Here is a 27,949-nt window from a genome sequence, read left to right on the forward strand (position 1 = left end):
CTGGAAATTTATTTGTCACTCAAATAACACTTGTCTTTGAATACTTTCTAAAAACACACCAATAGTGGAAATGATCTGAGAATATTAGGGCTGTCAAATCATTAACATTTTTAATCGAGTTAATTACAGCTTAAAAAGTAATTAATCGTAATTATTCGCAATTCAAACCATCTATAAAATATGCCATATTTTTCTGTAAATTATTGTTGGAATGGAAAGATAAGACACAAGACGGATATATGCATTCAACATACGGTACATAAGTACTGTATTTGTTTATTATAACAATAAATCAACATGATGGCATTAACATTATTAACATTCTCTTAAAGCGATCCATGGATACAAAGACTTGTAGTTCTTAAAAGATAAATGTTAGTACAAGTTATAGAATTTTTATATTAAAATTCCTCTTAATGTTTTCGTTTTATTAAAATTTGTAAAATTTTCAATCAAAAAATAAACCAGTAGCTCGCCATTGTTGATGTCAATAATTACACCATGCTCACTCATGGTACTAACCCATAAAATCAGTTGGACCCGAACGCCAAAAAACAAGTAACAAGCGGACATTACACTGTACTGTCATTTTAGTCTGTTTGAGCGGGGCATGTGTGTTAATTGCGTCAAATATTTTAACGTGATTAATTTGAAAAATTAATTACCGCCCGTTAAGGCGATAATTTTGACAGCCCTAGAGAATATCAATTCATATTTGACTATGCAATTCAGATTTGTAAACAGATTTGGAATTAAAATACAGAATTAAAATGAAATATCCACAATACTAACAGATGTACAACTGCATATACACTCATACATAAACACATTTAAATTTGTTTTAACTCAAGTGACATACAGATATACACAAAGGAATAAATATGTGGTCTTATTAACAAATAGGTCTATGTTTAAAAAAAAAAATCAGAGCCATACATGTTTACAAAAGGAATATCATGCAGGGAAAACAATTCTGCAAGAATCAGGCTATTAAAAAAATAACAAAATAAAGAAACAAGGAATGTAGTGCTTCTATTATTTAAAACATATGCCCATTTTACCAGAAAAGACTGTGATTTATTCTCAGGCATTCAATCATGTTAACCAGAGTCTCCTAGACTGATGTAAAAACATTCCAATCAAAAGGAAGACACAATCACAAAAAAAAAAAAAAAAAGGAAAATCTCTTTAGCGAGGTTTAGCTTTGACCGCCGCGTCAACTTCCTCCTCCGGCAACAGCGTGTGCCACTGGGCTACAGGTCGTCTAGGATTGGCCAGCATGTCCGACCAATGACGCAGGCCCACACCTGTTGCTCCGTAACCCATGAAGGTCTTACCGATGGGGTCGTTGCTCCCCAATTTATCGTAATCGTACACCGTGATGACCACCTGCACTTTCTAAATCGGGAAACATAAATAGTTACCTTTGTTAACACCAAATTGACGCCTTATTCACTGGTGTATAATTCACCTGTATCTGTTCGAAGGGGACATCAAAGCTGAAACTCTCATTAAAGTAGGGATTGAGTGTGTTCTTTTTGACTGTTGTCTTCTTCTTTTTGATTCGTTTTCCATTTTGCTGCAGGACAATCTTCACGTATGGATCTTGAAATTGAAGACAAGATAATAGAAACAGATGACAACAGGTATAGTAGATGTCTGTTTATCCATATTCAATCTAAATGACAGGTTTCGTGATGTAAATATTTGCACTCTTATATTTCTAGTGGTAGGTGTGCCTTTTCCATTATAGGGCATAACATTACATTCATATGTAGGGTTGTTCCAATCATGTTTTTTTGCTCCCGATCCGATCCCGATCGTTTTAGTTTTGAGTATCTGCCGATCCCGATATTTCCCGATCCGATTGCTTTTTTTTGCTCCCGATTCAATTCCAATCATTCCCGATAATTTTTCCCGATCATATACATTTTGGCAATGCATTAAGAAAAAAAATGAATAAAACTCGGACGAATATATACATTCAACATACAGTACATAAGTACTGTATTTGTTTATTATGACAATAAATCCTCAAGATGGCATTTACATTATTAACATTCTTTCTGTGAGAGGGATCCACGGATAGAAAGACTTGTGACTTTGTATATTGTGACTAAATATTGCCATCTAGTGTATTTGTTGAGATTTCAGTAAATGATACTGCAGCCATTCAACCCAAATGCATGATGGGAAGTGGAACCATGACTGTGCGTAGTGCTATGATGGGAAGTGGAACCATGACTGTGTGTAGTGCTACCAATTGATATATCTTCTCTGCGTTGGGAAATAACATAAGGTGTTAAGAAAAAGATCAATTGCTACCTTGCTTCCCCACATTGCTTCCCATGATATTTCTAATTGTAGGGAGAGAGATTGTAAGGATTTAACCAGTTAAAAAAAGGTCCCAAAGGCTGCCAAAATTCACTCTACTCATTTTACGCTGCCTTTTATCTCTCCATATTGGTAAAACGGCCCCATTACAGATTGAGCGCGACAATGCTTGAGTGGGTCATGCAACGCATGCATTAATTGTGTTAAATATTTTAACGTGATACATTTTCAAAAAATTAATTACCGCCGTTATCGGGATAAATTTGATAACCCTACCTTAAGCCTAAACTAAACTCTGGATGAGGGTAACATATTATGTCTAATGTTAAATACAATTAGAAAACAATTTAATTAAAAAATATATATATGTTAAAAAAAAAGGCATGGCCGATATTTTCTTGCCGATTCCGATACTTTGAAAATGACGTGATTGGACCTGATCGATCGGGATGCCGATCGATTGGGACATCTCTACTCATATGTATAAAGACAAAGAGGGCAGTTACACCCGTTAAAGGGATCCTTGGACTTAAAGACTTGTAGGCTCTAATAAACCACAATTGTTCTCTTTTACTAAAATATGTTATTAGAAACACGTATATTATTGCCATTAATTAAAAAAAATATTTAATACATGTTTTGAACTACAGAGGGCGCAATGTTTTATGCGTGCAATGCACGCTGGGGTTGATGACGTGGTTGGCCTGGACTGGGAGAAAAGCTGTGCTAGCTAGCTAGCGAAGCTAGTGTGATGAGTGGCATGATTTTGTCACATTCTGCTGCTGGTCAGATTGTTTTGTTACAGAGATGTGGGATGAGTTCCCAACGTGGTACCTGCATCCAATTCCAGCTGAGCAGCATTGTCTTTAAACCGATCCTAGGCGGCTTGTATTGACTTGCTGCTATTTGACAGTTTCTATATCCCTTCGTTGTTAGTGGCATCATTACCTTGTTTGTTTTTTTTTTCTTCGTTTGTATGCATCTCACCGTGGTTTTCCCAGTTTTTTGTTTTTTTTATTGACCCCGACCTACTGTCACAGACCCTTTTTGTGTCTCCTTTTTTGCCATTGCGTTTTTTTTTGCGTGTGCAATAAACGCTTTTACGCAATCCCTATGTTCTTGCTGTCCGCTTGCTGTCTGAAGTGAGCCGTGCTTTTTAATTCCGTCGTCCAGCCAGCCGCACTTTCTTTTCAGTTGCGTTTCCCTTTCAGGTTTTACTACACAGACAGACAGCGCATGTGGGTTGCGATTGTTTTATCAGGAAAATCATGACTCGAACGCCATGTGGAAGTACATATAGTCCTGTGCATAAGCGGAGTTTGCCTTTGGTGGCAGGGCGGGCAAAACATGTTGATCATGCGAAATGAATAAAACCGAAATGCGGTGTCAGCGGTAAAATTAACTTCCAAGATACAGTGTATCACAAAAGTGAGTACACCCCTCGCATTTCTGCAGATATCTTTTCATTGGACAGCAATGACAAAATGACACTTTGACACAATAAGTAGTCTGTGTGCAGCTTATATAATAGAGTTAATTTATTTTCCCCTCAAAATAACTAAAAATATAGCCATTAATATCTAAACCCCTGGCAACAAAAGTAAGTACACCGCATGGGAACTACATATGTACATACCTAAATGTCCAATTGAGTAATGCTTGTCATTTTCCCTCCAAAATGTCATGTGACACGTTACAGGAGTGCTGTCAGCATTGCTGCAGAGACTGAAGAGGTGGGGGGGTCAGCCTGTTAGTGCTCAGACCATACGCCACACTCTACATCTAATTGGTGTGCATGGCTGTCACCCCAGGAGGAAGCCTCTTCTGAAGACTGTACACAAGAAAGCCCGCCCGTCTCATCAGACCATAGGACATGGTTCCAGTAATCCATGTGCTTTGTTGACATGTCTTCAGCAAACTGTTTGTGGGCTTGCGGGTCTATGGTCTGAGCACTAACAGGCTGACCCCCCCACCTCTTCAATCTCTGCAGCAATGTTGACAGCACTCCTGTAACGAGTCACATGACATTTTGGAGGGAAAATGACAAGCAGTACTCAATTTGGACATTTCGGTATGTATGTAGTTCCCATGCGGTGTACTCACATTTGTTGCCAGGGGTTTAGATATTAATGGCTATATTTTGAGTTATTTTGAGGGGAAAATAAATTAACTTTATTATATAAGCTGTACACAGACTACTTTTCATTGTGTCAAAGTGGCATTTTGTCAGTGTTGTCCAATGAAAAGATATACTTAAATATCTGCAGAAATGTTCCTGTACTGTTAATGTACTCACTGTTGTGATACACTGTATATGCTCAGTTAGTAGCTTAGCCCATGTTAGTAAATACAGGCATCCCAGCTACTGTATGTGTGTGCGTGTGTGAGCGCCCGTGTTTTTCTGCGGAGAAGTAGACGCCAATTTTTGTGTTCCGCGGAGATATCCATTTTTCAAAGTTTTTCACTCACACCTTTGCAAATACATCCTCATCGTGGTGAGTTTGAAAATGGCGGCACGCAGAACAGGCCATGGCATCCTTTTGACTGAATATTCTAGCCAGGAATATTTATAATCATACATTGAAAATGAGCATTTTTTTGTTTCCAATCATTTTTTTAGGGGAATTCTAAATCAGGCTGGTTAGGACAGCTATGCTTTTGGACAAGGACATAGTCCATTGAATATGGTACTCCTGGTTGTGGTGCTGTTGTACAATTAGCGTCTTTAGTGGGACAAATTGAAACTCAGCCCACCATTTTGGCGGTGCTCTCCGGCGTTTCATGGTCCACATCTTCAATCCTTGGTTCTCGCTCAATAGTTGTTGTCGCTTTTGAAAATTTAGGCTTATAAAAAAATGACTTATATCCATCTTGTTTATACTCTCCTCAGGTGGTTTTGGCTAATCAAAGCAAATGGCCGTCTCTAAGATGCTAGTCACATGATCCGTTCGAAATTTAATTTTGACCCATTATAAAAATATTTCTTTGTTCATTTCATTTATTTTTGTTGGTGGTTTTGTTGCTTTACAACTTTTATAGACATCATTTTACCGGCAAAGTCATATTTTGGAAAGTAGATTAGCGTTGATATTTTCGGCCCCCAGAGGGCCCTGCTGGAGACTTTCATTTATTTGCGTTTGCTGCTCGTTTTGTGAAATATTGACAGTGCTGTCCTGCTCATCACTTTTCCACCCAGGTTCAATTTGGAAGGGCAGAACCAACATGTTTATGTTGCTAGAGTGACACTGTGGAAGTACGGCAGCGTTGCCCAGTGACGTCACCACATTGTATGTATTACCGGGCTAGCTACCGATTTCACCAGTGAGACATCGCAACAATAATTACATGACTCCATTATACCAATCAGACTCAAGCTTGCCGTTCTATTTTCACCCTTGCCTGTTTTAATCACGTGGCGTCTTTAAAGCACCGTAAAAAAAATGAAGTATTTGACATAGAGCACTTCCCTCAACATGACTCGAAAGCGCGGATTTTAACCTCTCTCCCAATTTTTATTTGGCACCGATTGAACACGGACAACCGATGATCCTCTTAATTTCAAAATAGTAACTAATGAACGATCGCTTGACTATTCAAACTCGGAACTATTTTCTCCACCAGAGGGCAGTCATGCTTTTTGGATGAATAATGCTTCATTTATTTATTTATTTATTTTTCTCTCATTGAAATTCAATTACTATTATGTTTTTTTTGTATTTTTTTGTAATATTATTTTGAAGTAACACTACTCTTACTTGAGTAACATTTTTAGCTACTCTACTCACCTCTGATTATAAACTCATGCTAACATTTATCTTTTAAGAACTACAAGTCTTTCCGTCCGTGGTTCCCTTTAAGCTTTACTAAAATTTGTAGTTTTTAGTAGAGACGCATTATTAGCTCACACTTTTTGTTGTATAGCATGATTTAGCAAAAAACACAAATTTACCTGACAATCCCCCGACATCCATTTTCTTTAGATTCTTTGCCTCCATTATGTTCACTGTGAGTTTCCCAGCAGTGGGGACGTATCTCAGGGAGATACAGACATCACCCAGTTTTTCCTGTGGAGCAAAAAATGGTTAGCGTTTTCATACAAAATGACGATGAAGTCCTACTTAGTGAAAAGACAGAATGTACCTCTTCCTTTTCCACGCTTTCCAAGTCCCTCCACTGTTGAATGGGTTGACCCAGATCAACGCTGTTCATAGGGATCTTGATATCACCGATCATATCGTGCTTGGAAAAGCGATCGAAATCAAAGACCTGAAGCACTAATGTTTTTCCTCCTAATTCTGCATATGGAATCTTGAGGGAGACAAAAAAGGGAATTAAATTACGGTATGTATTCAAAACAGTATAAACAAAATAAATCAAGCCTTCCAGACCTTAAAAAAGAAAGTCTCGTTAAAAACCGGACACAAGTTCTTGCGCTGAACTTTGGTTTCATACTTCTTCTTTTTGTCCGGTAAGAGGAAGACTTTGACATAAGGGTCTGAGGTTCCCCCCATGTCCATAGCAGCCAAATCCTGAGCCTGAAGTATTCCCACAATGAGCTGTAAGTCAAATAGAACAACAATCAGTTAAAGAATTCTTCCATTTGACTGATTTTGCTTTGTGTGTCACAGGAAAACCACCTGGGAATCCGTGAAGTTGTAGTCCAAAGAAAACTCCAATTTGCCTAATTTTTCCTGCTCCTTTTCCTCTTCCTCACCTTCTTTTTTCACCTCACCTTCCTACAAGATCGTCACCATAGTGAGAATTCCATTCGAAGTTTAACGACTCAATGCATCGTACCTTCTCTCCTGTCTCGCCTTCGCCTTCCTTTGCCTTCCTGCGGCGTCCCGCCTTCTTCTCTCGCACTTTCTTGGGCTTTTTCTTCTTCCCAAAACATTTTTTGAAAACGCAAAAGATGAAACACGCCACTAACACTAGGACCACCACTACAATGGCTCCGACTGCCCACATGGGAACTGAAAAATGAGGAAAAAAGGATTAGGAATACATTTCTAATCTCCTAGTTCGTGCCAACAAAAAATACAGTCATCTTCCAAGATTCAAAAAACAAACTGTCACCGACATTGAGTGTTTTCAAGATGATTTAAATCTCTCACAATTACAGATTATGCCCGCGACGAGAAAAGACAACTTTCCTACACTTGTCTCCCATAATCGAAAGTAGTTTATTCGCCATCTGTGTATAGGATTTCTTTTTAAGTTTTGAAAACTCAGCCAACGGTTTCAAAACACAATGAACAAGCTTTTATTTTAAAGTAATGATTACTTGAGGATCAGTGTAATAGGGATTTAAGTAGCGTGACCAAACGTCCTCTTTTGCCCGGACAAGTCCTACTTTCACGTAGTATCCTCGTCGTCCGGGCGGGTTTTATAAATTCATAAAAATGTCCAGTTTTTATGATTTTTCACGGGACCAATTTGAAGAGAATCCCTCCGGCCGCTGGGTGGCAGCGCCTGCCTGCGATGACATGGCTCCTAGTAGTAGGGAGGGAAGGAGTAGTTCTTGTTTTGTTGGCAGTTTTACCCCTATCATGAGTCATTACCGCCATCTACTGACGATTTGGCCACAACGCCTGCCTAGTTGTTAAGTTTTTTAACGATAAATACGTATAAAATGGCAACTGTTAACTTCTGTCGGAGCTGTGACTGTAAAATCCCGTTTGGTGTCGCATTGTTGCGCTGCCGATGATTAAACTTTTATAGCAAAGTTTGTTTTTTGCCTCAGCAAGCTATCAGTAAGCTAAACCACGCTAGGCATTATGGGAAACGTAGTTTTGAACTGCTACATTTGGAAACATGCTGGTTGAATTGTTTGTCAGTTTATTTCGGTTATTGTTTGTGTGCAATCTAGAACATTGAATGAGAATATCAATTGAATGGGAATAACAATTCGTCAAGGACAATTGTCGTGATAGTAATTTATCAAAATGTTTAGTTGGCACACAGCCTACTGTGTGTATGTGTATTGACTGGACTACATTTCCATGGGTCTGCATTCTATATATATATTATTAGGGCCCAAGCACTAGGCGTGCGAAGGCCCTATTGTTTTGCAAAGGATTATTATTATTTTTTAAAAATTTTTTCAGGGCAAATGAAAACGGCCAATTTGGAGGCCTGAACATGCACGAAAAGTCACCAAAATTTGCACATAAGTGCGGCTTCGCGTAAATTTCGATAATCTTGCGTCGTTACGAAAAAATGTCAAAAAATGGCTCAGTGGCGCCCCCTTGACCCTTAAAATTTTCAAAAAAGCCTCTCCTCTCAGGTTTTCAACGTAGAGCGATGAAATTTGGGGAGTAGATACCTTATGCCTAAATGATCAAAAAAGCCTCTTGCACCCATATTCCAAACCCAACAGGAAATCGGGTATTTTGGATCAAATGTGAAATTTTATCGGTTGACAGTTGAACTTTACATTTGGAGGCCTGAACATGCACGAAAACTCACCAAACTTTGCACATACACGCAACTTTGCGTAAATTTTGATAATCTACGAAAAAATTTAACAAAATGGCTCAGTGGCGCCCCCTTGAAATTTTCAAAAAGGCCTCTCCTATTAAGTTTTTTCAACGTAGAATGATGAAATTTGGCGAGTCGATACATTGTGCAAAACTGCTCCAAAAAGTCTCTTGCACCCATATTCCAAACCCATCAGGAAGCCGGAAATTTTGGATCAAATGTGAAATTTTATCGATTCGCATTTGAGACCTTGTCGCTGAAGGAAATAGTTGGATCGTCTTCAAAATTGGTCAGACTATTATTCATATGAGATCTTAAGCTTTCAAAATGGTAAGTTTTCATTCAAGGGTCTGACCTGGGCGTGGTCCCAAAGTCGGCCATTTTTGGGCAAAACACCAAATTCAGAAAATGATTAAAAACTCCGTGATACAACGTTCAATCTTCTTCATTTCTAGCATGTATATGAGATATCCCAGCCTGAACACGACTGCATTGAAATATTACCCATTAGGCCTGGCGTCCCCTAGTGGGAACAGGAAATGGCCTTCTTTACGAGACAGGCTTCTCCTCCATGGGAAAAAAATCTATTGACCTCAAACCTGTTTCAGGGGAGCCTCAAGACATGTGTTCAGGTGCCTGATGAAAAATATTGAGGTTTCGTTGAAGCGGAGAGGTCCAAACCGGAAGTGAAAATGACCGTCAACAATTTGTCTCGCCAAAAATTTTGAACAGTCATTACTCGGCAGATATACAACATATCTGTGCCAAACTTCCCGTGTTTGTTGAGAGTCATACCCTGAAGGGTCTTGTAGGGGTCATTTGCATCAACTCTACAGTGCCAACTAGTGGCGACAGAAAGAAGTTTTAAAAAAGGCCTCTCCTATTGGGTTTTTTCAACGTAGAGTGATGAAATTTGGGGAGTAGATACCTTATGCCTAACTGCTCCAAAAAGCCTTTTGCATCCATATTCCAAATCCAACAGGAAATCGGGTATTTTGGATCGAATGTGAAATTTTTATCGGTTCACAGTAGGAGTTTACACTTGGAGGCTTGAACATGCATGAAAACTCACCAAAATTTGCACATACATGCAGCTTTGCGTAACGTTCAATAATCTTGCAACGTTACGAAAACATGTAACAAAATGGCTCAGTGGCGCCCCCTTGAAATTTTCAAAAAGGCCTCTCCATTTAGGTATTTTCAACGTAGAGGGATGAAGTTCGGAGAGTGAATACCTTGTACAAATCTGCTCCAAAAAGTCTCTTGCATGCGTATTCCAAACCCAACAGGAAATCGGGTATTTTGGATTGAATGTGAATTTTTTAGCGATTTACAGTGTGCACATTTTACACCTTGGCACCTAGGGAATTAGTTTGATCATTCTCAAAATTGGCGAGACTGTTCATGAGGCATATGAAATCTTAGTTTATCAAAATGGTGTGTTTTCATTCACGGGCCTGAACTGGGCGGGGTGCCAAAGTCGGCCATTTTTTCGCCAAAACACCGAATTCGGAAAATGACTGATAACTCCCTCATACAACGTTCAATCTATTTTAAATCTGGCATGTGTGTGAGCTATACCAGCCTGAGCAGGACTGGATTGAAAATTTACCATTTGTGCCTGACGCCTCCTAGTGGGAACAGGAAATGCCCTTTTTTACGGGACACACTCCTCCTCCAAGGGAAAAAATCTATCTACCTCAAACCTGCATAAGGGAAGGCTTAAGACCTGTCTTCAGGTGCCTGATGAAAAATATTGAAGTTTCGTTGAAGCGGAGGGGTCCAAACAGGAAAGTGAAAATGACTGTCAACAATTTTTCTCTCCAAAAACTTTGAACAGCCATAACTCGGCAGATATACAACATATCTGCGCCAAACTTCCCGTGCTTGTTGAGAGTCATACCCTGAAGGGCCTTGTAGGGGTCATTTGCATCAACCCTACAGCGCTAACTAGTGGCAATAGAAAGTCACTCGTTTTTTCAATACATGTCCAGTTCTTTTCAGGTTGGTCATTGTAGTTTCAAGACCTGTTAAAATACTTATTTACGGCCCATGTCCGCGTGTCTCTGTCTGTTGCCGTGACGACCCTTTATTCGCCATTTAAAGGAAATAATTTTTTTCAGAGACTCAGGCAGCTTATAGAGCCACAATATTTGACACACTTGGTCGAATTGGCCCAGTTAGAAGATTAATTTTGGTTTTGAATAAGGGCTTGGCTGCACAGCTCATTAGTGGCTCCTTTTTTGTAGTACTCTCTCCAAAAAGGGGTTTTTATCTCTTGGGTGTGGGAATGTAAATAGGCGACTTTCGACCATGTTACGTTCTAATGAGATGATTAGAAAGGAGGATCTGCCACCACCCTGACCTGCACACAGTCCGAGTTGCGTGACGTCCGAGTTGCGCTAGATTGCGAGGGCCCGTTCAGTCCTGCTTGCAGGCCTAGTTATTATTTTATTTTCAAACTGCATTTTTCCATCCAGAGTGAGGGGGCACTTTAAATATATTAAAGTGGTATAGGCATCTTTGAGTGTCCTCTTTTTTGGAAATCAAAATATGGTCACCCTAATTTAAGGCCTTTTCACACTATCGTCAGCACAGTGTGAAGTGCGGTCCATGGCAAGTGCAAAATGGGAGGAGCCACGTAGCCTGACGTAGACGCTGCCAGGAAGTAAAAAAGAGCAAGCATATTTACTATTGTCCCAACCACCAATGTGCACCAATTTTTCATTGTTGCACAAGAAAACTGCGACTTTTCCTTTTTCAAGGAGTAGGGGGCATGATAATAGCCTTGCAAAGAGCTTTACTAGTTTCGGTGAGAAGGTGATTAGTATTCGTTGTTGTTCGTGAACTACATTTCCACACAAACGCATGAGGTACCATTTAGCTTAGCAAGGAGAGGTATGAGTCATTTTTCGAGTGTCCTAGAGCTCGTGAAACTTTATAAAAAGCGCATTTATCAAGGTTTTGTTGGCCGTTTGTTTTATATCTGTCCGCCAAAACAGCTTTATAGCACAAATATATGTACGCCTGCCCCTCTGCTGTTGGATGCGTTGTTGACGTCAGCACGGCGGTGCTCTCTCGACGCAAATTCATTTTATACTTGCCGTTCCGCTCAAAACGGCCACCCACCGCTCACTTTCGCCGAGAAGTCGGCTACCCCATACACAATGAATGGGTTGCCGCTGAACCCTGCACACGAGGCTGCCGCTAGTTTGAAATGTCCTTTAGTGTCAATTGTTGGACAGTAATTTGGGACTATACTGAGTAAAATACAACAAATCTAAAAGTATTAGCGCTGCAACAATTAATAGATTAACTCAATTAATTCAATTAGAAAAATGATTCAAATTAAATTTTGCTGCTTCGAGTATTAGTTTGATTAAAGTGGCATTGTAATGGTTTGTTTTGAAAGTGTTTGTATTTAGTTTTATTGATTTGGGTGGATACACTGCCCTCCAGTGGCAATGGTGAATATGACACAACCTATTTCACATGCCTGAACCCAGCTGCTCCCTGTTAAGACCAACATAAGTTTTTATTTGAGCTAATGTTTTTTAATGCATTCGTAATTTAGTTTCATGGTATATTTAGCTGTTTTTTGTTGTTGTTGTGGGAATATGTGTTTGAACTATTTGTTAAGAGCCGAGTTTTGCCATGTAAGTTAGCCAATTGTACTTTTTTTTTTTTTTTTTTTTCTTAGATCCTCATTTATTTTTTTTTATACTGTTTGAGGCTCAGGTATTCAAATTTTTTATGTTACTTATCCGATTACTCGATTATTCGAACTAACTAGTTCATCGATTAATCGCCTACTAAAATAATCGAAAGCTGCAGTCCGAAAAAGTACTTTATATACAAAAACACAAATGGTGGAGGGTTTGATAAATTTTTATGTGTAATATTATTTTTAAACACTTATTTATAATAACAATTATTATTACTCAGTTTTTAAACAGTTTTATAATGATTATTTAAAGTTGTTAAAAGCATTATAAAATGATATCGGATAATATTGACATCGGTTTTTCCATTTTCAACATGCATATTTTGGGCCAATATGCATGTTTCCTTCAAAGTGAATCTAGAAGCCTTTGTACAAGGGCTGGTCACAGCTTAGCACAGCAGTTATGCTTATTGACCATTAAATGTCTCTAAACTAAGATGCTTGGGGATTGCTATGTGAGCATTATCATTATTAAAGCATGCAGTGGGGCATCACAATTCAATTAGCCACACTATGTTAAGTTCACGACTGCATACCATGCTGGCCAAAAGTATTGGCACTCCTGCAATTCTGTCAGATAATGCTCAATTTCTCCCAGAAAATGATAACAATAACAAATGCTTTGGTAGTAATATCTTCATTGATTTTGCTTGGAATGACAAAAACACGAGAATGGAAAAAAAAAACTTAAATCATTATCAATTTACACAAAACTCCAAAAACGGGCCGGACAAAAGTATTGGCACCCTTTGAAAAATCATGTGATGCTTCTCTAATTTGTGTAATTAACAGCACCTCTTACTTAACCTGAGACACATAACAGGTGGTGGCAATAACTAAATCACACTTGCAGCAAGTTAAAATGGATTAAAGTTGACTCAACCTCCCAGTGTGTACCACATTGAACATGGAGAAAAGAAAGAAGACCAAAGAACTGTCTGAAGACTTGAGAAGAAAAATTGTGAGGAAACATTGGCAATCTCAAGGCTACAAGTCCAACTCCAAAGACCTGAATGTTCCTGTGTCTACTGTGCATAGTGTTATCAATAAGTGCAAAGACAATGGCACTGTGGCTAACCTTCCTAGATGTAGACGGAAAAGAAAAATTGACAAGAGATTGTGCGGCTGGTGGATAAAGAACCTCGACTAACGTCCAAACAAGTTCAAGCTGTCCTGCAGTCCGAGGGCACAACAGTGTCAACCCATACTATCCGTAGACGTCTGAATGAAAAGGGACTCTATGGTAGGATACCCAGGAAGACCCCTCTTCTGACCCAGAGACATAAAAACGCCAGGCTGGAGTTTGCCGAAACTTACCTGAGAAAGCCAAAAACGTTTTGGAAGAATGTTCTCTGGTCAGATGAGACAAAAGTAGAGCTTTATGGGAAAAGGCATCAACATAGAGTTTACAGGGGAAAAAATAGGCCTTCAAAGAAAAGAACACGGTCCCCACAGTCAAGCATGGCGGTGGTTCCCTGATGTTTTGGGGTTGCTTTGCTACCTCTGGCACTGGACTGCTAGACCGTGTGCATGGCATTATGAAGTCTGAAGACTACCAACAAATTTTGCAGCATAATGTAGGGCCCAGTGCGAGAAAGCTGGGTCTCCCTCAGAGGTCATGGGTCTTCCAGCAGCACAATGACCCAAAACACAGTTGAAAAAGCTCTAGAAAATGGTTTGAGAGAAAGCACTGGAGACTTCTAAAGTGGCCAGCAATGAGTCCAGACCTGAATCCCATAGAACACATGTGGAGAGATTTGAAAATGGCAGTTTGGAGAAGGCACCCTTCAAATCTCAGAGACCTGGACCAGTTGGCCAAAGAAAAAAAAATCCAACAGAGCATTGTAAGAAACTCATTGATGGATACTGTAAGCGGTTGTTTGCAGTTATTTTATCTAAAGGTTGTGCTAACAAGTATTAGGCTGAGGGTGCCAATACTTTTGTCCAGTCCATTTTTGGGGTTTTGTGTAAAATGATAATGATTTAATTTTTTTTCATTGCAAGCGAAATAAATGAAGCTATTACTACCAAAGCATTTGTAATTGCAATCATTTTCTGGGAGAAATTGAGCATTATCTGACAGAATTGCAGGGGTGCCAATACTTTTGGCCAGCACTGTATGCTTCTTGACAATTCGACGTCTTCAAAATAAGATGCTTGGGATTTCTTATGTAAGCATTATTATTAAAGCAACCACTGGGCGTCACAACACAATCGGCCATAATATTTCAAGTACATGATTGCATATATCGTTATCGGTTTGATATCGGTATCAGATTTTTGGAGTATCGGAATATCGGTTATTGGTTAGAAACTCATTATCGGACAACTCTAATTTTGCTAAATTTACAAATAACATTTTACATCAGATTTGAAAAAGTCTACACACCCCTATTCAAATGTCACATTTTTGATAGAATCAAAAATCCGAGATAATGTTTTCCACCAATAAGCCCTCAAACACCTGAAAAACAAACCTGCACTCATTAATGATTTTAATTTTTCAGTTGGTTTGTGTGACTCCTGAATAAAGATCATATAAAATAAACCTCAGATATTCTTGCAGGCTTTTCATGACTTTTATTCCCTTTCTAGCAGAAGTTTTCTGAATATTTTCTGCTAATATTTTCAATCTGAGGAAAACCAGCCCACCATAGCATTTGAACAGAGGCATATAGGCTTTGGACATGCTCACTGGGTAGATGGTCCAGTTCATTCATGAATTTATTCTTCATGTGGTCATAGTCGTGGCTGGGATGATGCTCGGAGTGCTCATGGTGTTCCTTGTGGGGGTGCTCATGGTGTGCTGGCTCCGTGGCTTCCTCGGACTCCTTCTCGGGCAACTCCGCAGCCCTCCGCTCCCGAAAGACGCCGCTCGGTAGCCTCATGTCAGCTGCCAAAATGGAGCAGAATTTAACACTGCTGCTCGTGTACACTTGTGTAATCCCTGCGTCTGTCTGTTGCACTCCAGCGCAGGAGCATAGAACATCTCTAAGCTAGAAGCTCGACATGGCTGACCCTAATCCCTCTGTTTGCACCCCCCCTACTCCACCTCATACACATACACACACGATTCCCTTCACTGTCTCCCAATAGTTTCCTCTGCTTTTGTGTTCCTTCTGCATGCACGTTACTGGATTTAACTCGACAATATTAATCCACATGTTGGAGCCCTGAAAGATTAGATGAAAAGTTGGATTCCTTCGTCATTCACTAACGCGACTATCACAATATAATGTCTAGTGCGAAAACCTTTTTCCAGAATTCTGCCTTTGCAAAGGGAATGACATTGAATTTTGAATGTTATTTGGAGGGGAATTCATTAAAAAAAAAAAAAAAAATCTCCTAGGCTACCTTTGAAAGTGATAAATGAATGATAAATACAATAAATAAAACTCACCAATTCAGCATTTTAAATGCATTTTTGGGTTAATTGGAGAAAGAAGTTAAACGTAAACAAATTAAGACTACAGGTTTGTTTGGGATTTAATTTGGTATGATTAATTTTCACATGTTTAGAGCAAACAAAACATAAGGCACACACATTTTGTCAAACAATTTTTAATCGAACGCAATGCATTTAAATATAAATTTAACATTGGAACTTTGCAAAATTACACTGTGGCCTACAATATTTAAAATGCTGTCAAATTTTTCTGATGTAATAAATAATTTTGACTTTTAGCGCCTATTTCTTCGATCGCAACAAACAGTATCGTTCTTACCTGTAGATGGGTTCTTCTTATCCCCTTTCTGATGACACGTTGAAATCTTTTTTTTTTTTTTTTTTTTTTTTTTTTGCCGGATGGCCTCAGATGCCCATCATTCCCTCGATACGACTGGCAAGCTCCCTGCGCCCGTTTCCATCAAAGCTAAAGCCCTGGCAAATCACCATAGCAGTGACGCGACTTAATCCCCCTTTTCCATCACCATCACTACCTCCCCTTCTTGAAATATTAGAATGCTGACCAAACATCTGTTGCTTTATGTCCATTAGAATGTGAGCAAAAAACACCAGTCTCCTCTGTTTTGCACTGACACTCACACATGTGGAACAATGGATTTTGTTTTCTTCACTGAGATAGCTAAATTCATTAAAATGATGACAGGGTTGTGTTCATCCATCTCACTACTCTCTAGAGCATCCAAGCCTTTGCTAATCTCCTCAGTGTCGCTTTGCAAGCGGTTTCACACCAATCCACCAACAACTTTCATTCAGAGTGGACACTGCGTCCTGTGGGTTTGCTGCTACACACGTGCTTACATTTAAAACATGATGGGGATGTAATCCGCTGGAACGCCGCCGCATCTGGACACCTCGGTTGAGCCCGGCCATCATGCTCCAGTCTCCTTTAGTAGCTATTGTGGATGGAAATATGATAAAATTATATGGGGGAAAAATGTGATTACCGTAATTTTCGGACTAGAGTACGGCACTGGCCAAAAGTATTGGCACCCATGCATTTCTGTCAGATAATGCTCAATTTCTCCCAGAAAATGATTGCAACCACAAATGCTTTGGCAGTAATATCTTCATTTATTTTGCCTGCAATGAAAAAACACAAAAGAGAATGATTAAAAAAAAAAAAATCATTATCATTTTACACAAAACTCCAAAAATGTGCCGGACAAAAGTATTGGCACCCTCAGCCTAATACTTGGTAGCACAACCGTTAGATAAAATAACTGCAAACAACCGCATCTAGTATCCATCAATGAGATTCTTCCAATGCTCTGCTGGAATTTTAGACCATTCTTCTTCGGCCAACTGCTCCAGGTCTCTGAGATTTGAAGGGTGCCTTCTCCAAACTGCCATTTTCAAATCTCTCTACATGTGTTCTATGGGATTCAGGTCTGGACTCATTGCTGACCACTTTAGAAGTCTCCAGTGCTTTCTCTCAAACCATTTTCTAGTGCTTTTTCAAGTGTGTTTTGAGTCATTGCGCTGCTGGAAGACCCATGACCTATGAGAAAGACCCAGCTTTCTCACACTGGGCCCTACATTATGCTGCAAAATTTGTTGGTAGTCTTCAGACTTCATAATGCCATGCACACGGTCAAGCAGTCCAGTGCTAGAGGTAGCAAAGCAACCCCAAAACATCAGGGAACCTCCGCCATGTTTGACTGTGGGGACCGTGTTCTTTTCTTTGAAGGCCCCGTTTTTTTCGTGTAAACTCTATGTTGATGTCTTTTCCCAAAAATCTCTAGTTTTGTCTAATCTGACCAGAGAACATTCTTCCAAAACATTTTTGGCTTCCTCTGGTAAGTTTTGGCAAACTCCAGCCTGGCTTTTTTCTGTCCCTGGGTCAGAAGTGGGGTCTTCCTGGGTATCCCACCATAGAGTCCCTTTTCATTCAGACGCCGACGGATAGTACGGGTTGACACTCTTGTACCCTCGGACTACAGGACAGCTTGAATTTCTCTGGAAGTTAGTTGAGCTTCTTTATCCACCATCCGCACAATCTTCCGTTGTAATCTCTCATCAATTTTTCTTTTCCATCCATATCTAGGGAGGTTAGCCACAGTGCCACGGGCTTTACACTTATTGATGACACTGCGCACGGTAGACACAGGAACATTCAGGTCTTTGGAGATGGACTTGTAGCCTTGAGATTGCCCATGCTTCCTCACAATTTTTCTTCTCAAGTCCTCAGACAGTTCTTTGGTCTTCTTTCTTTTTTCCATGCTCAATGTGGTACACACAGGGACACAGGACAGAGGATTAGTCAACTTTAATCCATTTTAACTGGCTGTACGTGTGATTGAGTTATTGCCACAACCTTTTATGTGCCACAGGTAAGTAACCGGTGCTGTTAATCACACAAATTATTGAAGCCTCAAATAATTTTTCAAAGGGCGCGAATACTTTTGTCTGGCCCATTTTTGGAGTTTTGTGTGAAATGATAATGATTTAATTTTTTTTCCCATTCTCTTTTGTGTTTTTCTTTGCAAGCAAAATAAATGAAGATATTACTACCAGAGCATTTGTAATTGCAATCATTTTCTGGGAGAAATTGAGCATTATAGACAGAAGAATTGCAGGGGTGCCAATACTTTTGGCCAGCACTTTATAAGCCTCTACTTTTTTCCGTATTTTTTAATCCTGCGGCTTATGGTCCAATGTGGTTTATTTGTGGATTTATTTTGGTTAATAGGTAACACTTTATTTGGCCGTCATAATTGTGACATGACACTATCATGGGCATGAATGAATGCAATCTGGCAAATTACGTCACTAACTCTATTTATGTCCAGTTGGGATTTTTTACATCAATTCAAAAGTGAGATTATTTGCCAGATGACACAAACTGAGATCTGTCATAAATAGGGCTCCTGCTTATTGCGAGAAAATGCTATTTTTTTTAATACAATGCTCTTAACAAATGCTTCAAACACATATTCCCACAAAAAAGCGTCTAAATATACCTATAAAACGAATTTACAAATGCATTTAAAAAATCATTACGTCAAACAAAAAGTTACCTTATGTTGGTCTTAACAGGGAGCATCTGGATTCAGCCATGTGAAATGAGTTATGTCATATTCATTGTTGCCACTAGAAGGCAGTGTTTCCACCCAATAAAACTAAATGCAAACACTTTCAAAACAAACCATTACACCGCCAATTTAATTAAACGAATACTTGAAGCAGCAAAATTTAATTAGAATTTTTTTTGTGTCAAATTTGGTGGGTTGCGGTTTATAGTCAGGTGCGCTTTAAGTCAGAAAATTACGGTAATCATTGGCTGCCACTGACGGTGATAGACGTCCAATCAGACAGTTATCTTATGTTGGTCTTACCAGGGAGCAGCTGGATTCAGCAATGTGAAATGAGTTATGTCATATTCATTGTTCCCACTAGAGGGCAGTGTATCCTCCCAAATCAATAAAACTAAATGCAAACACTTTAAAAACAAACCAATACAATGCCACTTTAATTAAACAAATACTCAAAGCAGCAAAATTTAATTTGAATATTTTCTGTAATCGAATTACTTGTGTTCATCGATTAATTGTTGCAGCACTAGTTACAAGCATCCATTAAGGCTCATGGCAGTGTCATGTCATAGTTATGATGGTCTTATGACAGTCTTATGGTACCACTGTCAAATAAAGTGTTACCAAATACCATAACTCGCAATTAATGAAACAACTAGAAGAGTAACTGAAGAAATAATTAGCACAGAACATGAATTTTGATTGCAATTTACATCTGTAGCGCTGCAATGCATGCTCGCTGGCATGTTGGACGACAATAGTGTTGACAGCAGAGGTTGACTTCTCCCCCAAGAGAGCAGTGACAGCCAAATGAAGCTTCTTGAAGGAATGAAGCTTTACAGCCAATTGGTTCAAAGCTTGGGGTTCATTTGGTCTTATGATGCCGAAGTCAAATAAAGTGTTACCGGTTAATATCTTTTAGTATAAATATCCCATGATACAGTGAGGACAGCTGCGGCTTATAGTCCAGTGTGGCTTATCTATGAACAAATGCCGTTTTCGGATCAAATTCGGTGGATGGCGGCTTATAGTCAGGTGCGCTTCGGAAAATTACGTTAATCATTGGCTGCCATTGACGGTGATAGAAAGTCCAATCTATTTGAACTGGTTGATGCAAAATTTCGATATGGTCAGACTAATAGAACCTTAATAATTGACAGGTCAGTGTGGTAGTCTGCCTCCCTCTAGTGCAGGGGTGTCAAACTGATGTTTGTTGCAGGCCACACTTCAGTTATGGTTTCTTTTAGAGGGCCATTTCTTGGCCAACCTATATAAACATTTAAGTTTTTTGTTTGCCTTTGATTTTCAGTAAATCTTTTAGAGACACTGTTAACTTCAAAATTGCCCAAACACAGTTGAGCATCTCATGATACATTTTTTTAAAGAATAAGAATTTTTTTTTTTCTATATTTCAACCCCTTCAGACCTGGGACATGTTTTTGCATCTCTAAACCAATGAATACACTGAATTTAGTTGCTATTGTCACTTCTGGGAGCTGATTGGATGAAACTTTACCCATTGAAATCAAATCATGAGGTTTGACACACCCTCTTTGCTATTTTTGGCTCTCTGAAAATGGCCGACCAAATGCAACTTTAAAAAGGATAATGTAAAGCACTCATTTTTCATCAAAAACACAATAACATTAAAAATAAACAATAAAAGAATGACATATCACCGACCCCAAAAAAACACACTTTATTATAGTGATTGAGTAAAAATTGTAACATATTTATGTCACACTGCTGATGCCATAGTTGTGCGCTCCCTGTGGGTGTGGCACTGTAAAAAGAACCCTAAGTGATGAGTCGTGTGCACGTGATGAGAAGCGCATGGAATAAAGAAGTGTTGTTCCACTCAAGTCTCGGCCTTAAATGTACTTAGAGTGAGGAAGTACATAACAAAAATCAGCGCATAATTTTTTAATGCAGGTTTCAAGGGGTTAATGTATTCATTTTTGGTCTTTTATTTACATTTTTTTATTTTAAAAAAGGAAAATTGGTCAACTTGTTTTATTTTTGAATTAAAAAAAGAATAAACAGTAAATATTCTCTTTATTTGACAGAATAATACAATTTTACAATTAATGTTAAATATTATCTGATTTCTGAATCTGAATTTTACATACATTTTTTTTTTAGCTAAATAGCCAGATTTGGCCCCCAAGCTAATAGTTTGACACCACTGCTCAAGTGGTATGTGAAATAATTGCACAAGTTAATTGCATTGTGTTTAAATATATATATATATATTTTTTTTAAAGACATCTTCTGGTATTTTCATTTGTTTTTTTAAGCAAACATAATGTTCAAATTTTGCACAATATTCCAGTAAATTTACAATATTAGGAATCTTAAAATGCAGTCTAAAATGTGGAAAAAGTAGTTTTACCACACTAAGTGGGCGAAGTGTGCGCATCATTTTGGGTGTGTGCACCCTTGCCTGATGAGATTATAACGGGCTGCAGCGAAGTACGAGTGACGTCCTTATCTTAGTTGAAACATGTCATTTGGTAGGATTTTCAAACTGACTCAGGCTTGTGTGCAATGTTTAACTTAAAGCTGCCACTCAATAATCACAATGCAAAGTCCCTCTGTTATCTTTACGGTGTTCTATAAGTGCAGGCATGACAAAATAAAGGTCGCATTACAGTGTGTCTGGACATACTATAAAAGTGGTTATGGAAACAAACTGTCTACAAAGTGAATTGCTGGCATAAGTGTAGTTTATTCAATGTTTGACCATAGGAATGTAGGAAAATACGACTTCTGAGCACCATAACTAGCGTGGGATACAGGAGGTTTGAGGTATTTTCGGGTATGACATTGCTTCAAAAGATAAAAATATTTCTCCGCCTTCTTGACAGAGGCAACAGGCTTGGTTCTTGCTTTTAGGAGTGGGATCTTTACAAGGTGTGCTTGTCAAAGAGGTATTCTCCCAAGGGGCCGTGGCTTTCGGAGGCCGTGATGCGTTTCAGGCTGCCGATGTAGTCGCCCAGCTTCTTGATGGTCTCGTGGCTGTCGTCGAGGAATTGCTGCTCGAGGAAATCGCAAAGCTACAAAAACAAGATCAATAGAGTCGATGATGAGAGAGGGGTTGTATACAGCAGGCATGAAAATGGGTCAGGGGTTTAAAAGGTGAGAAGGGTGTGGAGGAAATATGTTCCGGTACACTGTGCAACTAGGGATGTCCCAAACGACCAATTCTCTCCCGATAAGTCACCAGACTATTTTTACGATTAGTCGACTAATCTAATAGTCCCCCCACCCCTTTTTTTTTTTTTTTTTTTACTTATTTAGCAATGAAATTTTTGATGACGCTTATTACCGTATTGGCCCGAATATAAGACTGTGTTTTTTGCATTTAAATAAGAATGAAAAAGAGGGGGTCGTCTTATATTCGCGGTCTATACGTTATAACCATTCACGACGCTAGATGGCGCCAGATGTCATTGAAGCGATGTTGTCATGACAGAGCTCAGCTACTCTCAAGTTTAACCAGTTTGCATTCTTACGAATGTGACTGCACTTTAGTTTACATTAGGGCCGTCAAAATTATTGCGTTAACGGGCGGTAATTAATTTTTTTAAATTAATCACGTTAAAATATTTGACGCAATTAACGCACATGCCCTGCTCAAACAGATTAAAATGACAGCACAGTGCAATGTCCACTTGTTACTTGTGTTTTTGGGAGTTTTGTCGCCCTCTGCTGGCGCTTGGGTGCGACTGATTTTATGGGCTTCAGCATCCATGAGCATTGTGTAATTATTGACATCAACAATGGCGGGCTACTAGTTTATTTTTTGATTGAAAATTTTACAAATTTTATTAAAACAAAAACATTGAGGGGTTTTAATATAAAATTTATATAACTTGTACTAACATTTATCTTTTAAGAACTACAAGTTTCTATCCATGGATCGCTTTGACAGAATGTTAATGTTAATGCCATCTTGTTGCTTTATTGTTATAATAAACAAATACAGTACTTATGTACCATATGTTGAATGTATATATCCATCTTGTTTTATCTTTCCATTCCAACAATAATTTACAGAAAAATATGGCATATTTTATAGATGGTTTGAATTGCAATTACGATTAATTTTTAAGCTGTAATCAACTCGATTATAATTTTTTTAATCGTTTGACAGCCCTAGTTTACACATTGAAATGTTCAGATATTAAATTTTGAATGAGGCAAAATAACATGCTTTTTCTCTCAAATATATTGTTATAATCATTTGCTTCGGATGTACTGTAATTATTTTCTGTATAAAAATTAACTTGGTGTTCAAAAAGTCTTTTTTTCAAACTTGAGTCTTGAAAAAGAGGGGGTCGTCTAATAATCAGGGCCGTCTTATATTCGGGCCAATACGGTAATTCATAAAAACATTTTGGAACACTTAAATTCTTTATTAAAGTACAAATAAACACGTAAATAACAACAATACATCACAAATAAACAATATGGTCAAATGCTGATAGAAAATAACCAGTGCAAAAGCATGGAATGTAAACAGATTCAGAACACATACTTCGCCTTTTCAACATGATTCAAAACAAATCTTAAAAAAAATAATTAGCATTAACATTATAGTAAATTGCCAATCAGATTTTTCATAAAGGGTGTCATTTTAAAGCTTAGCGTAGAATGTGAATTCTGAAGTACATGGGAATGACTCCAGAAATCGTTATTTATATGATGAACATGACGTGCTTTTATTTTGAAATGTTCAACGGAAGTACGTTCGATAAGTCGCTAAACGTAAGCTTTACACTCCGCAAAAAAGTTTTTTGTGTCATTGCATGTGGCGTCAGTAATCATTTTTTCCTTCATTTTTTTCGTTTGCAAATGCTGTTTACCAGCGAGTTTTCATGTTTGAAGTGTCACCTTTTAACCGCAAGTTTGCTTTTTGGAGAAGACTGCCAATGTTTTATAGTAGGCTAAAGTAGGTTGTCTTTTCCCCCCATTAGCCTCAATGTAGCAATGCCAACGTTTATAGTGTTTAATATCGATGAGTTTTCCTTAATTTGTATTTCTGAACTTTAACTCTACGCCGGCGTGTTGATGACCAATAAACATCTGTTAGATGAACTGGAGTCTCATGTGCCATCAGCACGCACGCAAAAATGTATCCGCGCGCGGCGGTAAAACGCAACCGTGAAAATTACAGTCCTCATTTTTATTTACCGTGCGATAAATGGACTCATTGCATATTGCAACAGGCTTAGCAAGTTCAATAAAACATGTCGTTAGGTAGTTAGATGGACTTACGATCTGCCAGCTTGTAATTATCTCCTGTCGTCTTCCAAAATTACAACTGGGTGACGGCGCTTTAGGTGTTCATTCACGGCCAAGCTTGGCATTGAAGAGACTGAACACAACGGTGTACCCTCCTTTGTTTCGTTGATATAAGTCAATGTTTTGAGGCGCTTTCCCCGATTGCATACAAAGCGGCCGACATTAAAAAAATCTGACACCCCCCACCCCTAAAAATGTTCTCCTCTGAGCTACACAATTCACGTAGGTCACCCTTTCCAACTTCAAAGGTGAGAGATTTTAATGCCTGATACACTCACGCTTTACAACTTGATTATCTTATCAGTAGTATAATAATGTAAAAATCTTTGTAAGAGAATTATTCTCTTTTTTTAACTTACATGGGGGTCAGTACGAGTGTCAGCCTTGCGGTGGACATCCAGAATACAAGTATTCATGGCTTTCTGGTAGTCCAGGGAGAAAGACATGGCATCCAGACCACCTCTCCAATCCTCTCGACTTGGTTTCTGTAGCAAATGTGACACTTTAATAAACCATCACAAGGCTACATTATGTATATGGCGGAAAACACTCAGGTGACTTGAAGTTCTGCTCTGAGACCCACTTGGCCAACTTTCAGAATTGTCCAATATGCATGTGTGATACATCATTGGAAAGCCTAAAGTCGCAATTTTCTGGGGGAAGATTTTTTTTTGAACAGGAGGGCATTTAAAAACAAAACATTTTTTAAACAGAAAAACCCTATCTGGAGGTGATAGCATGCGAGAGCAGAATTACAGACGCCATGACTTTAACAAATTATCAAGTACTTACATTGTTTCAATCCAAAAACTATGTAGCATGTATCACTGAGTGTCAACACAGCTATGAATGGCCACAGCTGGATTTTAAAAAAAAATTTATGGGTGTAACATGGCAATATAACAAGGGTCGCGATACAGAAATCGCAGACATCAAGTAGTGGTCGAGATGTTCTTTTTCAAATTTTTACCCTTTTAAACGTTTTTTTTTTCTTTTCCAATTTTTCTTTGTTTGGATCGATTATTCATCATCTAACATATCGGGGGAAATGCGAAAGTAACAAAATTTAAAAAAATAGAATTAAGCGATAGCTATGAGGCAGATATCCATGACTTTTTTACAAACACCAATTTTTTTCATTCTGACGTAATTTGTTTAAAAGTTTAAAATATGAGAGTGAATAATTTTTTAAAGTCTTTTTTTTTTTTTTTTTTTTTAATGAAATATTGGACATCGAATAATGATTCTAAGCTTAAAATGACAGACATTTTGAATAGTAAATATAATCACTGATCTTTTTATGGCTGGGTTGAAACAAAACCGGTTGCGCGACGTCTGTAAACGGGGATTTCTAGGGTAAAAGGGACAAATTAAAAATAGTTCGCGGGCTTAATGGGCCATGAATCTGCTATGGCAACATATAGACATATTGTTCTATCAAACACAACAGTTCTTTTGGCTTAAAATGCAGCAGTTTATTTTATAGAGGGTTGCAAGAGCAGAAACTGCTTGTCGTCTTATCTGTGTTTTCCGCCATATATATATTGCAGCTATGACAACTAAAGGCAATTTACAGCAATAGTCTGCAGCAAAATACGACCCCCTCTCATGTTTTGGTACTCCAGCAGCTTCTGAGCATGTTCTCGCTCTTTTTTTGAGAGCTCCAAGAAGAAACTGGAGAATTTATACAGGGCAACATCATCCCTGTCAAAATACATGCCCTACAAGAGAAAAAAAACGTTAGGGAAAGTCAGTCTAAATTTCTCTAACATTTACTTAAATTAATTTTAAGCTAATTGTGGAATTCTATGGAAATTTTTTAGTCAACTTTCTTTTTTCTGGTCCTTGTTAGTAAACGACGTTGTAATAAAATAAATAAAATGTTAGACAGTTGGCTATGCCTTGTAGTTTCGCAACTTTAGATAAGGTCAACTGTCACCTCTAAAGGTCATTTAGGTACACATCATGAATTCCCTAAACCCAAATAGCCATCATCGTACACAAAAAGAGCCAGATTTACCAGAGAAAGGTAGGTGTAGGATGCATTTAGCTTAAGGTTGATGAGTTTGTTGATGTCGCCTTCACACTCTGCGTGGAGGTTTTGCCTTACCGCAGACTGCATTTCCTGCATTTAAAAAAACACATTAGAATGCCTAAAATGTTTGAGAAAGCCATGCTTACCGAGAGCTCTCGACAAACCACCTTTTTTTTTTTGTCAATTCTTTAAGCTTGGCGTCGCTCCTCGTGTTAGTGTTACGTCCTCCTCACTTGTTCCGTGTAAACAAGTGAAGCTCCCCCTTCTTTTAAAGCGCACCTAAAGAAAGAAAGAAAGAAAAAAAAGAAAAAGCTCGTCTTCCGACACTAGCTGACTGCCTAGCTTTAGCTTAGCAGGTTCTGTTCTGTGGCCCTTTACTGCCATCTTTTGTATTGGGGGCTTACTACAACTCGTTAGACAATGCCTAAAGCTCCACAATCAATATTTTGTAGCTGATGGGTAAAGTAGCCAAACTTTTTACTCAAGTAAGAGTAGTGTTACTTCAAAATAATATTACTCAAGTAAAAGTAGTCATCCCAAAAATGTACTCCAGTACAAGTAAAAAAATATTTGGTGAAAAGAATACTCAAGTAATGAGTAACACTGTGAGTAACTGTTTACAAATTTGTTAATTTTTTTTTTTCTCAGCACAAAGTTATCTATATGAACTAGTGCTGAAATGATTAATCGATTAAATCGAGTAATTCGATTAGAAAAAAAAAATTAAATTTTCCTGCTTCGAGCATTCGTTTGATTAAAGTGGCGTACTTTTTTGTTTTGAAAGGGTTAGCATTTATTTTTTTATCAATTTGGGTGGATACACTGCCCTCAAGTGGCAACAGTGAATATGACATAACTCATTTCACAGGGGTGAATCCAGCTGCTCCCTGTCAAGACCAACATAAGCTAAGTTCGTAATTTAGTTGATAGCCGTTTTTTTGTGGGAATATGTGTTTGAACTATTTCTTAAAAAAAAAAAAAAAAAAAAAAAAAAAAAAAAAAAAAAACATTTAATAGCATTTAAGCCAATTGTTCTTTTCTTGTACTTAGAGCCTCATTTATTCATTTTTTTTTAATACCGTTTGAGGCTCACCTCAGGTATTTAAAATTGTTATGTTCCTTATCCGATTACTCGATTATTCGATCTAACAAGTTCATCGATTAATCGACTACTAAAATAATCGATAGCTGCAGCCCTAATATGAACTAATATATTCCTAATATGAACTGTTCTTACAATGATACTGTACAATAACCCATTACATAACCACATTAAGCCTAAGGAATACAAAAATAAAAAATTCCAGCGAGAGATAAAAATTACAGAAATGCAGCATTATTTGTCCAAAAAGCATGAGTGCCCTCTAGTGGAGAAAATAGTTCCTGGTTTGAATAGTGAATAGTTCCTTCATATTTACTATTGTACAATTAAAAGGATCATGTCTCTGGTTTTCCGCGGTCAATTGGTGCCAAACAAAGACTGGGAGAGAGGTTAAAATCTGCGCTTTTGAGTCAAGTTGAGGGAAGTGCTCTATGTCAAATACTTCATTTTTTACCGTGCTTTAAAGACG

At 38.2% G+C, this 27,949-nt stretch overlaps 3 protein-coding genes across 8 annotated transcripts in view; 1 reads left to right on the forward strand and 2 right to left on the reverse strand.

Moving 5' to 3' along the window:
• Nucleotides 1–27,949, forward strand: part of LOC130910060 (receptor-type tyrosine-protein phosphatase H-like) — a 47,336-nt gene that overhangs the window by 537 nt on the left and 18,850 nt on the right. For 4 of the 5 annotated variants that reach the window (XM_057827101.1, XM_057827104.1, XM_057827105.1 and 1 more), the window contains exon 2: nt 1,586–1,646. The gene's annotated coding sequence lies outside the window, so the exon portion shown is untranslated. Of the gene's footprint in view, nt 1–1,585; nt 1,647–5,527; nt 5,622–27,949 lie in introns of those variants that run through there. The other variant, XM_057827103.1, reaches the window with a different exon arrangement.
• Nucleotides 47–16,387, reverse strand: syt5b (synaptotagmin Vb). The gene is made up of 9 exons (XM_057827116.1): nt 16,264–16,387; nt 15,234–15,431; nt 7,132–7,307; nt 6,972–7,070; nt 6,723–6,890; nt 6,475–6,642; nt 6,284–6,398; nt 1,472–1,605; nt 47–1,398 (listed from the first exon to the last, which is right to left on the reverse strand). Exons 2-9 carry the CDS (start codon nt 15,424–15,426, stop codon nt 1,189–1,191), a joined length of 1,263 nt encoding a protein of 420 aa, XP_057683099.1. The 5' UTR covers nt 15,427–15,431; nt 16,264–16,387; the 3' UTR covers nt 47–1,188.
• Nucleotides 21,743–26,747, reverse strand: zgc:56095 (Ferritin, lower subunit-like). Of its 2 annotated transcripts, none has more exons than XM_057827122.1 (5): nt 26,547–26,747; nt 26,364–26,470; nt 25,918–26,064; nt 24,703–24,828; nt 21,743–22,092 (listed from the first exon to the last, which is right to left on the reverse strand). In XM_057827122.1, exons 2-5 carry the CDS (start codon nt 26,463–26,465, stop codon nt 21,943–21,945), a joined length of 525 nt encoding a protein of 174 aa, XP_057683105.1. In that variant the 5' UTR covers nt 26,466–26,470; nt 26,547–26,747; the 3' UTR covers nt 21,743–21,942. The 2 variants fall into 2 exon arrangements, with proteins under 2 accessions (XP_057683105.1, XP_057683106.1); XM_057827123.1 differs by having other exon boundaries at nt 26,364–26,468; nt 26,525–26,747.

This window comes from Corythoichthys intestinalis, chromosome 21 (genome assembly GCF_030265065.1).
Source record: "Corythoichthys intestinalis isolate RoL2023-P3 chromosome 21, ASM3026506v1, whole genome shotgun sequence".
Classification (NCBI taxonomy): Eukaryota; Metazoa; Chordata; class Actinopteri; order Syngnathiformes; family Syngnathidae; genus Corythoichthys; species Corythoichthys intestinalis.

Bases quoted from the DNA above. Each gene is read 5' to 3' on its own strand.
- zgc:56095 (XM_057827122.1), bottom strand. From the start codon at position 26,465: ATGCAGTCTGCGGTAAGGCAAAACCTCCACGCAGAGTGTGAAGGCGAC. The intron at 24,829-25,917 runs GTAAATTGCCTT...CATTTGCTACAG, and splicing joins TTTTGCTGCAGACTATTGCT to AAACCAAGTCGAGAGGATTG. The intron at 22,093-24,702 runs GTAAGTTAAAAA...TTGTTTTTGTAG, and splicing joins ACACTCGTACTGACCCCCAT to CTTTGCGATTTCCTCGAGCA.
- syt5b (XM_057827116.1), bottom strand. From the start codon at position 15,426: ATGAGGCTACCGAGCGGCGTCTTTCGGGAGCGGAGGGCTGCGGAGTTG. The intron at 7,308-15,233 runs GTGAGCATGTCC...CTCATTTTTCAG, and splicing joins TGAACTGGACCATCTACCCA to TTCCCATGTGGGCAGTCGGA. The intron at 7,071-7,131 runs GTACGATGCATT...ACGATCTTGTAG, and splicing joins AAGGCGAGACAGGAGAGAAG to GAAGGTGAGGTGAAAAAAGA.